At 40.6% G+C, this 13,480-nt stretch overlaps 2 protein-coding genes and 1 non-coding gene across 3 annotated transcripts; 2 read left to right on the top strand and 1 right to left on the bottom strand.

Moving 5' to 3' along the window:
- Window positions 1-22: 22 nt before the first annotated feature.
- Window positions 23-2,501, top strand: LOC122049200 (protein IQ-DOMAIN 22-like). Its single transcript, XM_042610623.1, has 3 exons — window positions 23-472; window positions 1,187-1,384; window positions 1,776-2,501. Exons 1-3 carry the CDS (start codon window positions 41-43, stop codon window positions 2,373-2,375), a joined length of 1,230 nt encoding a protein of 409 aa, XP_042466557.1. The 5' UTR covers window positions 23-40; the 3' UTR covers window positions 2,376-2,501.
- Window positions 2,502-2,791: 290 nt separating this feature from the next.
- Window positions 2,792-2,865, top strand: TRNAN-GUU. Its single transcript has one exon. It is a non-coding gene; the product is annotated as a tRNA-Asn (tRNA).
- Window positions 2,866-3,148: 283 nt separating this feature from the next.
- Window positions 3,149-7,518, bottom strand: LOC122048362 (pentatricopeptide repeat-containing protein At5g62370-like). Its single transcript, XM_042609935.1, has 2 exons — window positions 4,172-7,518; window positions 3,149-3,764 (listed from the first exon to the last, which is right to left on the bottom strand). The coding sequence occupies exon 1, from the start codon at window positions 7,516-7,518 to the stop codon at window positions 4,210-4,212; it is 3,309 nt and encodes a 1,102-aa protein (XP_042465869.1). The 3' UTR covers window positions 3,149-3,764; window positions 4,172-4,209.
- Window positions 7,519-13,480: the final 5,962 nt, after the last annotated feature.

Here is a 13,480-nt window from a genome sequence, read left to right on the forward strand (position 1 = left end):
AGGTGAGCAGTCTCGTGATTCAGCGGAGAGCGGCGCGCGAATGGGGAAGGCCACGAGGTGGCTGCGTGGCCTCTTCGTCGGGAAGAAGCCAGATCTCGATGCGCCGGCGGTCAGCGAGAAACGGCGACAGTGGAACTTTGTGATGCCATTCCGGGAGAAGGCGCAGCAGAAGCAGCGGAGGGCAGGGCAGGCGGCGGCGGCCGGAGCGGAGGAGCGGAAGGGCTTCAACGGAGGAGCATTTGTATCGGCCCAAGACGAGGAGGAGCAGAGAACGCGCGGCGTCGCCATCGCGGTGGCCACCGCCGTGGTGGCTGAGGCCGCTGTGGCCACCTCGCAGGCCGCGACGGCGGTCGTCCGGCTGACGAGCAACGGGATGGCGACCCCGGCATTGCTTTCATCCCTCGCCTCCGCCTTCGGTAAGATGGAGGAAGCGGCGGCGAGCAAGATCCAGGCCGCGTTCCGTGGTTACCTGGTTAGTCTAACCTTCTCATCTTCCCAAATTTCAGCCCTAATTCGATTCGCTGGTGATTTTTTTTAAGCAATTAGACCTAAAAATTGAAATTTTCGAGCTCCAAATTTGCTTCGCAACTCAGAAGAACCAAATTAATTCCTAATTGTCTCCCATTGAGGCACTTTAGCAAGTGGCCAAAGATAGTGAGCAGATTGCGTGATTCCATTGGATCACGTCGCCTCAAATTTGCCATAAACACCTATTTGGTCGCTATCTCTCGTCCTGCCTTGATCTGAGATCTCTCAGGTCCTAGCCCGGACTCATCCCTCTCATTACTCCGCCTGTTTCCATCTCTTCTCCTCTCTTGAAAGTAATATGGATATAGTAGGAATTATTTCACATCCTTATCCTTCTTCCAGATTATTAAATGCTCTCTTACTTTTATTTCTATTTCTCTCTTTACATTTTGCTTGTTTTGCTGCTTCGCCTGCCAATTTGTAGCGCAGCTGTTACTGCTCCATTACTGAGTACTGAATACACCCATGAATCTCGTGCACCACAGTTATGACAATTTAGTTGGTACGGCTCATAATTGTCTTGCCTCTGATACCAGATCTGAGTTAATGAACTCCTGTTGATCTTGTTTCTGTGTAAAGGAATTTACTTTACATGTTTCTACTAGTTCCTGTGATGAATCATGTGTTTGGTGAATTGTTTTGTGTTGGTGTTGTGAAGGCAAGAAGGGCATTGAAGGCACTGAGGGGACTTGTGAAGCTCCAGGCACTTGTCAGAGGCTACATTGTCAGGAAACAGGCCGCAGAGGCTCTGCGATGCATGCAGGCCCTGGTGCGAGTCCAAGCCAGGGCCCGGGCTCAACGTGTGTTCCGATCGGAGCAGCCGCACCATTTCAAGAAGTTCCCCAGAAGGCATGCTGTAAGTTCTGCAGTTGCATCCTGAATAAGTTCCTGCTGTATTAAATCAGTCTTTTTGGTTAGAAGTCAGTTTTAACTGTTTTAAGATGCAAGTTGTTTCGAGATTCAAATAATTTAGAAGGCCAAGTTAAGTAATAGCTCAGAGTTTTGCAGGTTGCAATTTGCTGTCATAATTGTTAGAATAAACTAGAAGATGCTCATCCATTTCAAACTAAAATCAGGGTTGACCTTTTTTTCTGATTTTTTAAACCAATTGAGTTTGCCGAACACAAGATCGAGATCTTTATTCTTTAGGCTCCCTATCTATCATAATGGTTTCAATGAATTTTAACTGCCATTGCAAAAAGCTTGTGCCATGCTCTTAATGTGATCATGCTCTTTTACATTTGTAGAGGACTTCCTCAAGGCCAGCTACTTCAGACTCAGCCATACGGGACCGGATTAACTCTGCTGGATTGAACTGGCTGGATGAGTGGATGGAGGAACGTTACTGTGACAGCCATGGATCTGTCGATGCATACAAGGACGATGACAAGAATGCCAAGGTCCTGGAAGTAGACCCAGGGAAGGCACAGTTACACCATTCCTCATGCTCAACTCTGACCTCAGACCGAAACAGCCTCAGCTTTCTCAGTGTCATCTCTGGCCAATCCTCCATCATCGAAACACAGCAACAATCTCTTCGCCGCATGAAGTTACCATTCAAGTTCCACAACTACGGTGAGAGCCCTCAGTGCTACTCCGCCTCATCAAGGCCTGGAAGCTCAAGAAGAGGAGCACCTACTCCTTCAAAAAGTGACTGCTCTCGGAGTCTCTTCAGTGGCTATTCAGACTACCCAAACTACATGGCGGATACCGAATCATCAAAGGCAAAAATACGATCCTGCAGCGCTCCAAAGCAGAGGCCAGAGGTGCAGAACAAAATCTACTCTGGTTCAGGCAAGTTAGATAGATCAGGGAAGCCTATAAGGCTCCCGCTAAATCAAACTTAGAAAGCAATGCTCTCCTCTTGTAGTGTGTAAATTTGTAGTAACCACTGTAAATCTCTAACAATGCAGCAGAAATGCCTAACAATGTTCATGTTGTCTATTGTTTAACTTGATATATTATCATGCGTTTCAAAGAGGTCGGTTTCTACGTCTTATATTGCCATGTTGTGTGCTTTCTTGGACTGCACTTCCAAAGAAACAGAACTGTGACACTGTGTTTATGAGTAGGGCAATAAAATTATCCTTTTGATAAGGTTCTTAGATGAAGGATAAGTAATAGATCTTTTATTGGAGGAACTTTTCTATGTGATAAGCTTCTTAAATGAAAGGGCATTCAGATAAGGCCCGTTACCTGTGTGTATTATGACTACGTTATTTTAAAATTCAAGTTATAAATACTAAACCAAAAAGTCACGTAAGCTGGAATAGCTCAGTTGGTTAGAGCGTGTGGCTGTTAACCACAAGGTCGGAGGTTCAAGCCCTCCTTCTAGCGATTCTTTTTCATAATTTATAATGTTATATAATTTAGCGATTCTTTTTCATAATTTATAATGTTATATAATTTTTAAGCCCCCACAGCGTTTAATAATTTATTTTCGATTTGGTTTTGGTTTTTTACATCTATCTAAACTTTCCATAAAGCCATCATTTATTTTTATTTTAAATTTATAGATTATTATTATTATTTTAAGAGTTTTATTTTATTTTTAAAAAATAATTTAAACTCTCTTGGTAGTCATTATTCTGTTGAATACGGAAAATGTCAACTTGATATATGAAGTGACGATTCTTCAATTTGTTATTGAAAGACAACTATTTCACGGTCATAATAATATACATTTGAAGTGTATGATAAAAGAATTATATAATGCCAACTCTGTATATGGTGTGTTTAATTTCCTTCTCTTTGCGCCGTCATCGGTGATCGCCGACGTCTGCGGTGGTATCGCCGTCAAAGTCGACTACTATTACGACATCACACCACCGTGCTATACACCAACACCGTTCTCCCTTGAGGTAGCACTGGCTCAGTATCGCCGTCGCCCCCGTGGCGTGCTTCAACGTCTCCGACCTCTCAACAGCCTCGCAGCCGCAATTCCACCGGGAATGCGACATCTCCAGCTCCGACTTCGTCTTAGGCAACGCCGCCGCCGCCGCCCGCTGCGCTGCAACATCTTTGGCACACCTCCCGGTCCGGAGGCCATTGATTGTGCGGCCATTAACGGCGGGTGGGTTCCTCGTCCAGTTGCTTTATTCAACAACGGATTGATCCAAGATTAATGGATCAAATTCCACCTTCTCAAATAAACATCGGATTGGTCAATGCGATTCAGTAGGGTTTTGCAACCAGATCAACAGTGTTTGCATTGCAAATCATCATCAGTAGTTTACCTGAAAATTCACCAATAGAAAAAAAAAACATAAGCTGATGCAACACGAACTAGGAAACAAAGAAATCATATCAACCACCATAGATACTGATCCATGTACCATGTAAAATTTTCTTCCATGATTATAACAAGCACTTTGTTTTTCTAAATGGCATTCTACTTGTACTAAGCTTGTATGTCATCATCCACTATGAAAGGAAAACAAACTTTGATTCAAGGATAATGCTGTATCAGATGACTTTTGCACAAATATTTTCTTGCCAAGCTGTTTAACATACTTCCGAGATTGATTTAGATGAATGTCGTATCCATTAGTATCAGTATGAATGTCATTCATCTTTTGCACATCAAACTATAAGAGATTCGAATACAGAAACTTTGCGAGTTAATCAAGAAAATAAAGGTTACCTCATAAAAGCTTAGCAGTACAGAGGCTGAATGGATTTTCAAGTCTCATAGATGGCCATGTTTTGTTCGATCTGAAAAGCCATGTCGAATTGTCCAGCCTTGCGACACATATCAACCAAATGTCTCTTTGTTTCTCGATATGGTAGTTTTCCTCTTTTCAACATCATATCAAAAACCCTATGAGCCTCAAACAAGTTGTTGTCGGAGAGAGTCCACAGCAAGCTATTGTAATAGATGTGCCTTGGAAAATAGCCATGAGAGAGCATCTCCTCGAGCAGTTTGACGGCAAGTTTGGTAGAACAACTAAGAGGTAGAGATTCAGCTAATTTGTTATATGCTTTCTTGCTCGGGAAAAGGCCTCTTTTCTGCATCATATTTACAACACAGAGAGCATCATTGGTTCGGCCAGCCCCAGAAAGACCCCTAATCAATGTATTGTAAGCAACTTCATCTAGAACATGTGCTTCGCGGTTCATCTCGTTAAATAACTGAATTGCACAATCAGCCTCGTCTGATCTGAAATGGCCATTCATTAGAATTGTATACGTTACTTGGTTAGGAATAGTGCCGAGTTTCTGCATTAATGAAACCAAATCACAAGCATCTTGGATCATTTTAGCTCTACATAATCCATTGAGTATACCATTATAAAAATGGAGATTGGGAATCATCCCATTGTCCACGACAATTCGCATTATATTCAATGCATATTCAACCTTCTTTTCTGCAGATTGGTAATGATGCAAGTGGTTTGCTTTTCCAAGGAAAACATGTTTTTGAGGTAGCAATCTGAAAAGCATATGCCTAGCTTCTTCTAATTTATGAGCTAAATATGGCTGTCTTCTTCGTCGAGGTAGAATGTTTCTGCAAATCCCACTTACTAAGGAGCCATAAGTCACTAGATGAAGTTCAATCTGGTTTCTCGCCATCAAGTCAACTAGATACAAGGCAAAGTTCTCTTCGCCTTTCTTAAAGAACTGATTGACTAGCATTGTGTAAAGTACCTTATCGGGTAGAAATCCATCCTCCAACATCTTATCTAGATATTTGCAGGCAATACTGAACATATTCTTCTTTATTAGTCCATTTATAAGAGCACTGTATGCATGCAAGCCAGGATGGAAGCCACGGTGCAACATCTCATCGAAAAGAAAACGAGCATTATTGATCCTTCCAATCTTTGAGTAACCATTGATAAGATTAACATAGGCTACTTCATCAGGCATTACCCCGCTTTCGATCATTCTACCAAATACAAGCTCAGCCTCCCTGAACCTTCCTATTCTGCATAGGCATTTGATTATTGGATCATAGATAATAACATTAGGCTTGACACCTCGATCAATCATCTGATTAAAAATATCAAAAGCTGAGTGTATGTCCCCAAACTTCCCATATGCATTTATCAGAACAGAGTAAGTAACCAAATTCCATACCACTCCCTTGCTATTCATTAAATCTAGGAGTAATTTAACATTCTCCATCTGATTCTCTCTACATAGGCATTTTAGGAGAAAATTGTACGTTGATATTGAAGGTTCACAGCCATAACTAACCATTTTGTCCAACAAACGATGAGCAGCATCAAATTTTCCCTCTCCGCTCATAGTTCTTATTGCTATGTTAAAAGTTAACTCAACCGGAAGCACATCTAGCCTCACAATCTCATCAAATGCAAGTTCCATCTCTTGAAGTGATATCTGATCTAAACTAGAACTGAACAATATGGAGGAATTTCTAAATTTTCCACTACTATCTGTCTTAGCCATAGCCTGCAAAGTCTTGCTGATGATTGCAAATCCATGACTTTTGGGGAAACTTCGCAAAAGTAAAACAAACATTAGATGATCTGGTACGAGATCACTCTCCAACATCCTATCAAACAAATTTTCAGCATCCACCAATCTGTTTGTCTTGCAAAGAGCTGTTATCATGGCTGTGTAGCATTGGATGTTAGGAACTAAACCGTACCCAAGCATTGTTTCAAGAAGTCTCAAAGCACAATCGACTTTCTGGTTCTTGCAGTACCAACTGATCAGTATCCCGTAAGTAACTGCATCAGGTTTAAGTCCAGTCATGGTCATTTCTTTATAAAACTTCCATGCTGAATCATCATAGCCGAGCCTCAGCAAGCCCCTTATCAGGGTGTTGTAAGAATACACATCAGGCTCCAAGAAGGCATGCCCCTTCATTGTCTGGAAAATGACTAGAGCTGGCTCCAACCTTCCCTTCTTACAGTATGCAGAAATCAAGGTGGAAAACATTGTTCGATCAAAATGGAAACCATGGGACTCCATCACTCTACAAACATGCTCAGACTCGACAATGTCACCTCCCTTGCAAAGTCCGTAAAACAAGGTTTTGCACAACTGGGAAGAAGGACTCAATCCTCTGCTGACCATTTTATCAAGCAGGTAATGTGCCTGAGCAAAATGCCCCTTTGAGCACAAACCATAGATTAGGGAATTATAACCTGACATATCTGGGAAAACACCGGCACCGGCCATTAGAACGAAGAGGTCCAGAGCCTCCAGGAACTTCTCTTCGGCGCAGAGCAAACGCAGCAACGCAGTGTACGTCCTCTTCGACGGCAAAGACCGAATTTTTATCATGTGGTCCAGCAGAGGCTTGGAATCCACAAGCTTTCCTAGCTTGCAAAAGCATTCTACCATGGCATCCAGCACGGAGGAATCTTCCGGTAGTTCGCCGCCGGTGGAGTGAGCGAAAAGAGCCTTAGCCTTCAGGAACTGGCGAGAGGAAACCAAGGATCGGAGGATACGACCGTACTCGGGGGAGATTCCAAAGGAACTCGCAAGGTGGATGGCGGAGGCTGAATCAGGGACGGCCAAACCAGCCACGACGCGGTTGAGGACGGAGCGGGCAGCGGAGTGCTCGCCTCGGAGGAGGAGGCGGTGGAGGAGGGAGAGGCAGTGGGTAGCGTAGGCAGAGGATACGTCGACGGATGCGGGAGGGCGGTGGTCCGTGACAAGGGCATCGGAGTCGGAGTCAGGGGAGGAATGGGCGGCGGCGGCGGCGGCGAAGGAGAAGTGAGAAGAGCTATGGCTTCTTCCTTCGACTAAGAAAAGGTAAACGAGGAGAGGAGGCTGTCGGAACCTCCTCGAGACGAGCATTTGACGGCGGCGGCGGCGGAGAGAGGGAAGACGAGCATCGCGGTAGGAAGAACAAAAGGACGAGGAGGAGGGCAAGCGCGCCGTCACCTCGACCGAGCGCGGCGAGCAAAAATCTAACTTTTCAGACCGAGCCAAGCGGCTCAGTTCCGGTTTGAACCGCTCTCGGACCCAACATTTGGCTTCGGCGGTTCGAAACTTTCTTTTTTCAAAATACATCCCAAACTTTGGGTATTGTGAAAAGACTCTAAAAATTTAACTTCAGAAGCATTCTGATGAAAAAAATCAAAACTCTATGGAGTATGTTGATAATACATAATGCGAAGCATTAAAAGAAATCTTTAAAAATAAAGAGGATAAAAATAAAAATAAAAATGCTCTTTATTGTTGTAGTAGTATTGAAATAAGAATATTTTGAAATGAAAAATGAAAAATGAAATGAAATGTAATTTTGATATTTTTAAAAATGCTTTTCAAGAAAATAATAAAGGGTGCTTTTACAATTTTAATCTATTAATAAAATGTTTTAAACATTTAATCATATCCTGTCATTAAATTTTAGTAAGTATTATATCCATTTGAACTATCAAAAACTTTTTTAAAAAAATTTATTTTTATTATAATTCAATAATAGAATAAGAGAGAATTGTGGTATATTTTATTTCTATCAAAACACTACTATTTATAAGATAGATGGAGTGGTGTAAAAATAAAAAAATATAATTATTCATCAATCAACAATTAAATCAATCATCTATTATAATCTCCCTCTTAGATGATTGATGGAGAATCTAATGCTGCCTCATTAAAATTTTATCAGTAAAAACAAGTGGAAAGAACTTAAACGAAGGAAAAAGAGTACAACAATAGATACTTCCTCTGATTTCAATCACTGAAGATCTTTTAATTGATGCATTCCTATCTTGTGCATAAATTTCTTGAATGTCGGCGTCATTAATGTTTTTGTGAATAAATTAGCTACATTATCACTAGAATGAATTTATTGAACATCAATATCATCTTTCTTCTAAAGTTCATGTATGTAGAAGAATTTTGATGAAATATACCTTATTATATCCTCTTTAATATAACCTCCCTTTAGTTGTGCAATACAAGCAGTGCTATCTTCAAATATAGTCATAGGGCAATATTTAGTTGTTAGTCTGAATGATTCTTGAATATGTAGAATCATGGATCTCAACCAATACATTCTCGACTTCATGCATTGCAATAATTTCAGAATGATTTGATGATGTTGTTGTTGTAGGATTCATACACATGGGGGGGTGAGGCGGGGGGAAGGATCACATGATTTTAAAAACTTTATCATTTTTGAAACTTAAAAGAAAGTGAGTGCGTAAGTGCGAAAAAAAGAAATGGAAACAAAACACGACAATTTACTTAGTTCAGAGCCTTCGTTGACTCCTACTCCAAGCTCCAAGCCTCTTTGACCTATCAATGTGTAATCTACTAATATCCTCTACTGATAAACTCTTGGTAGAGTAGTCGAGTATAAATAGAGAAATAGGAAAGTGTAACAAGCAATAAAGTATATAACCTTTAAAATAAGCATTACCCAACACATGATATTGAAGTGTGGAAGGTCAAGTGTTGCGTTGGTCTGTTGGTAGAGTTTGGACGTAGATGAGTAGTAGAGTAGCAACAATGTGAGAACGTAGCAGTAGAATAGTCGAGGAATTATGTAAAAGATTGATGCTTTGAGTGCTGCCGCTGACCTCCTTATAAACAGTGTTGGAGGTGCCTCCAACATCCCAAGGTGCCTCCGACAGTGCTTATCTGATCCGCAGTCCTCAGCTCCTATCCATACGAGGGTGCCTCCAATCGCCTCTGAGGTGCCTTTAATCACCTTCGAGGTACCTCTTGTAGGATCAGAAAGAATGCTAGAGGAGGGGGGGGGGGGTGAATAGCGATTGTCTAAAATTTGATTTTAAAACAGATACGCAGCGGAAGAATAAGAAGCAATGCTAACACGACCAAGGTTTTTACTTGGTTCGGAGCCTTTGACGACTCTTACTCTAAGGCTCACACTCGTCGAGTGCTTTCGTTGGACAATCTACTAATAGTTTGAAATGATTACAAATTGCAAGTATAAGAATTATATATAAAAATTACCGACAATAAAAAACTAATTAAAGCTGAAGTCTGGTTGTCGGTGGAGCGTTACAGTGTTGCAGGAGCCTTTTTGGAGCACCAAGCAGAAGAGAAAGTCATTGCAGTTGTTATTCTGAAGCTCCGAGTCGAAGGCCTTTAAATAGGTCCATTCCGGGTGCTTGGAATCCCCCAGGTGTCTGGATCACGTGGCTCGACCAATCGACATGTTCCACGTAAGCTTATGGATCAATTTTCTGGTCCGGGCGCCTGGACCGAGTTCGGGCGCCCCGATCACCTGGACGCCCACGACCCTGCCTAGGCGAACCTTGTTCGGGCGCCCGGACCACCTCCGGGTGCCCGGACCCCTTTTCTTCAGCCTTTCCACCTGCAAGAAAAGTTAGTCCAAGAAATCAAAAATTATATTTTATCCTGCAAAATAGAGTTAATACAACATAATAGATTATGAGTAGTAATTAGATCCTGTCTTCCTAAGACCAGGATCTAGTCAAGGTCTAAGCTTAGGTTTCTCCAAATGGACCTAAACTGGACCAACGCCTACAGTTCCCTCAACGGGAAATGCGTCCTCACTGGATCTCTCCTCCAGTTGCTTACCTTTACTTACCACTTGTAGTCACTTGACTTACCTCTGACCCACCAGGTCTTCCCGCCAGTTGTCAGGTCCCGCAGACCCAATTGGACTTCGGATGATTGTCAGGTCCCACGGACCCAACCGAATTTCTCGCCAGATATCGGGCCCCGCAGACCTATCTGGACTTCGGACTAGCTATCGGGCTCCGCTGACCTAGCTGGATTTCAGCCTGATGTCAAGTCCTTCAAACTAGTCAACTCCTTCACACTTGGTAGAAGCGTTAGATAAACAACTCATTTAACTTTAACTTATTTGTCATACATCAAAATCAGATTATTTGTGCAACTTGCACCAACAATTTTCCCTTTTTTGATGTAATGACAACCTGGGTTAAAGTTAGAAAAAAAATGTAATAAAGCAATAAAGCATAATCAGTTTTCTAACTTAACCCACTATCCTCCCCCTTTGGCATACATAAAAAAAATAATAATAAAGACATAATGCATAAAAAATAAGTAAAAAAATATTGCAAGCTGAGATCTTCAAGCAAGTTTCAAAGAATTATGGCAATGTAAGGAATTTTGAATACTACTTACTTTAAAAAATTTTGTAACAAGACAAAAGTTCAGGTTAATTGGTGGAAGGAAAAATATTATGAGAAATTTTGCAAGTAAGATTTTTGAATAACTTTTCAAAATATAGTAAAGATGTTTTTCAAAATTATTTTAAAAAATTCAAAGTTTTCTAAGTAAGATGTTCAAAAGAAAGTTTATAGAGAAGTGTCAAAGACACTTTAGACACTTTAGTGAGGAGGTTGGTAGGTCAAGTGTGTAAATATTAATTTTTTTCTAATTTCCTTAAGTGTAATTTTAGGATTTTTAACATTCTTAATTAAACATTCAGAGTTAGAAAAAGTAACTATATATCAAGAGTCACACAGTTGACTTATGCTAAGTAAGTTAAAATTGAATTTATCGACTAATAATACTTTTCGAATAATGAAATCGGAACTCAATTCGATATTACTTATTTTGATTACCTTAAGTTTCTCGTCGTTGTCAAATGTAACTGATCCTAAGTTCTTGAGTTTTAGCTTGATGAACTTCAATCAGTCTCCAGTCATGTGTCTGAAGCATCCACTATCCAACATCCATTAGTCCAAATCATTATGCTCCTACACATAAAGTATTTGATTTGGATCCAATTTTTTTACAGATTATAAGATAGATTGATTGAATTCAACCCTTTAATTTTCTATCCCAGTCTCTCTGTTGGCATGAGGACTTTTGGGTAGAGCTTAAGAGCAAAACTATAAGGGCTTAGATCTAAAGTAGATAATATCATACCATTATGGAGATATCTAAATTTCTTTTTGATCCTACAATTGATATTAGAGTGAGGTCTCTCTTCATCGGACTAACCGCTAAAACAAGCACAAGCTAGAGCCATGATTCAAGATCGAACCATGTGGGTAAAATCTTGAATAAAGTAAGGGAGGCCCTGAGTAGGTCAGTTACCCGATACTTGAGGGGAGGCCTTGAGCAGGTCAAGAGTGACCCGATGCTTGAGGAGAGATCCTGAGTAGGTCAAGAGTGACTCGATGATTGAGGGAGATTCTGTGGTCCTTTGTTTAAAGGAGGGAGATTCTTGGGGTTGTAAAGTTACAAACATAGTCCCAGATTAAAAACACATGGGAAAGATCATAGGTTTATAATAAAAAGATATCTCCATTGACATGAGACCTTTTAAGTAGAGCCCAAGAGCAAAATCATGAGGGCTTTGACCCAAAGTGGACAATATCATATCATTATAGAGATATCTAAATCTCTTTTCAATCCTACACAATGATATTATAAGGAATTATAACACTAAACACGCAGAAAGCGCAGCGAAAAAACAAGTTCCTTCCAGAAGATCCATGCGAAAGAAAACCACATACTAAATTTAATAAAGGGAGTTTATACCTTTAGTGTGTGCCCTTCGTAATTTCAGTAGCAACGTTTCTTTAGAATGCAAATCTCAGCGCGATCAGCACATCCGCGCCTCCACGGTATCCACACAAACACGTTCTCTGTCTATCACACGAAATCATTGTTAGAATGTATACTAAAAGCCTAGCTTTTTGTATAAATATTTATTTTTGAAATGAGAGTCACATTGGTCAAATATCTGTATTTAGTTAAATGCAGTTGTCCATTTAATTTATATTGTAGATAACATGGTGTGTGGTGTCACACAGAAGATCATATTATCAATGCCTTATAAATTATAAATAGTAGCTCACAACCAAGATGAATTGGGACAAACCATTGGAATGGTTGTAGTGTAATTTGGTATTAGTTTATCCTGACTATAAAATTACACTAGTACATTATGTGTGTATTGAGCAGGACCATTTGAGGTTGTTCCTTTTATACTGACTGCATAAAGAACAGAACTTCTGTTATTATGGATGTACGTACTCTTAATCCCGATACAATAACAAGCACATGTACTTAGTATTTATTTCTTTAATTTATCAATGAGTTAGATTTATTCATTAAATCAATAGGCCCAATAAGTTGGGAAATAATATTATTTATATGGTGTGTTGTTGATTATAGAAGGAAATTATGTCCTAGTTATCTAGGTTGATGATGTCCCCTTGAGGAGTTCATAAGGATTGCCATGTAAACCCTACAGGTGGACTTAGTTCCGACATGACAATAAAGTTGAGTGGTACTAATCTTGGAGCTAGATGTTAATTAAGTGAGTTGTCAGTAACTCATTTAATTAATGGACATTCGATATCTTAAACACTGGGAGATTAACACACTCATGATAAGAAGGAGCCCATAATGTAATATGAGATTGGTACAGTAGTTCAATAATAACTTTTTAGTGGCATGAGTTATATTATTGATGAATTTGAGTTGGGTGTTCGGGTCGAACACAGGAAGCTCAAGCTCATCAGGAGGTCAAAGTCAATTTCTCCTCTAGGTCCCTGTTGTAGCCTCTATGTATAAAGCCTTGTATCCAACCGAGTCCACTTCTTACCCAAGTAATGGGCTGGCCACATCCTTGCTTGGTGCCCAAGTAAAGGTCGGCCAAGCCTTGCTTGGTGCCTAAGCAAGGGGTCGACCACAAGGGAATTAAAAGGGAGTTTTAATTTTTTAAAATATTTCCTTTTATAGCCATCCTCTAAGAGATTTAAAAGAGAGATTTTAATTGTAAAAATCTTTCCTTTTATAGCCATCCTCCAAGGGATTTAAAAGAGAAATTTTAATTGTAAATGATCCGGTGGTAAGAGCTCGGGACCCCCTAACGAGGGGTCAACGCCACGTGGAGGTCAAAGGGCCAGGTGGTCCGTCGAAGAACGGTGAGCCAATCGGACTCATGAGAAAAGGGCAGACCGATCTGTCTGCCAGTAAACATCTAAGGCACCCTGACAGAGATCGGGGTTCCGACGCTCAATGGAACAGTAAATAATGACCGAGCGGA

This window comes from Zingiber officinale, chromosome 2B (genome assembly GCF_018446385.1).
Source record: "Zingiber officinale cultivar Zhangliang chromosome 2B, Zo_v1.1, whole genome shotgun sequence".
Lineage (NCBI taxonomy): Eukaryota > Viridiplantae > Streptophyta > Magnoliopsida > Zingiberales > Zingiberaceae > Zingiber > Zingiber officinale.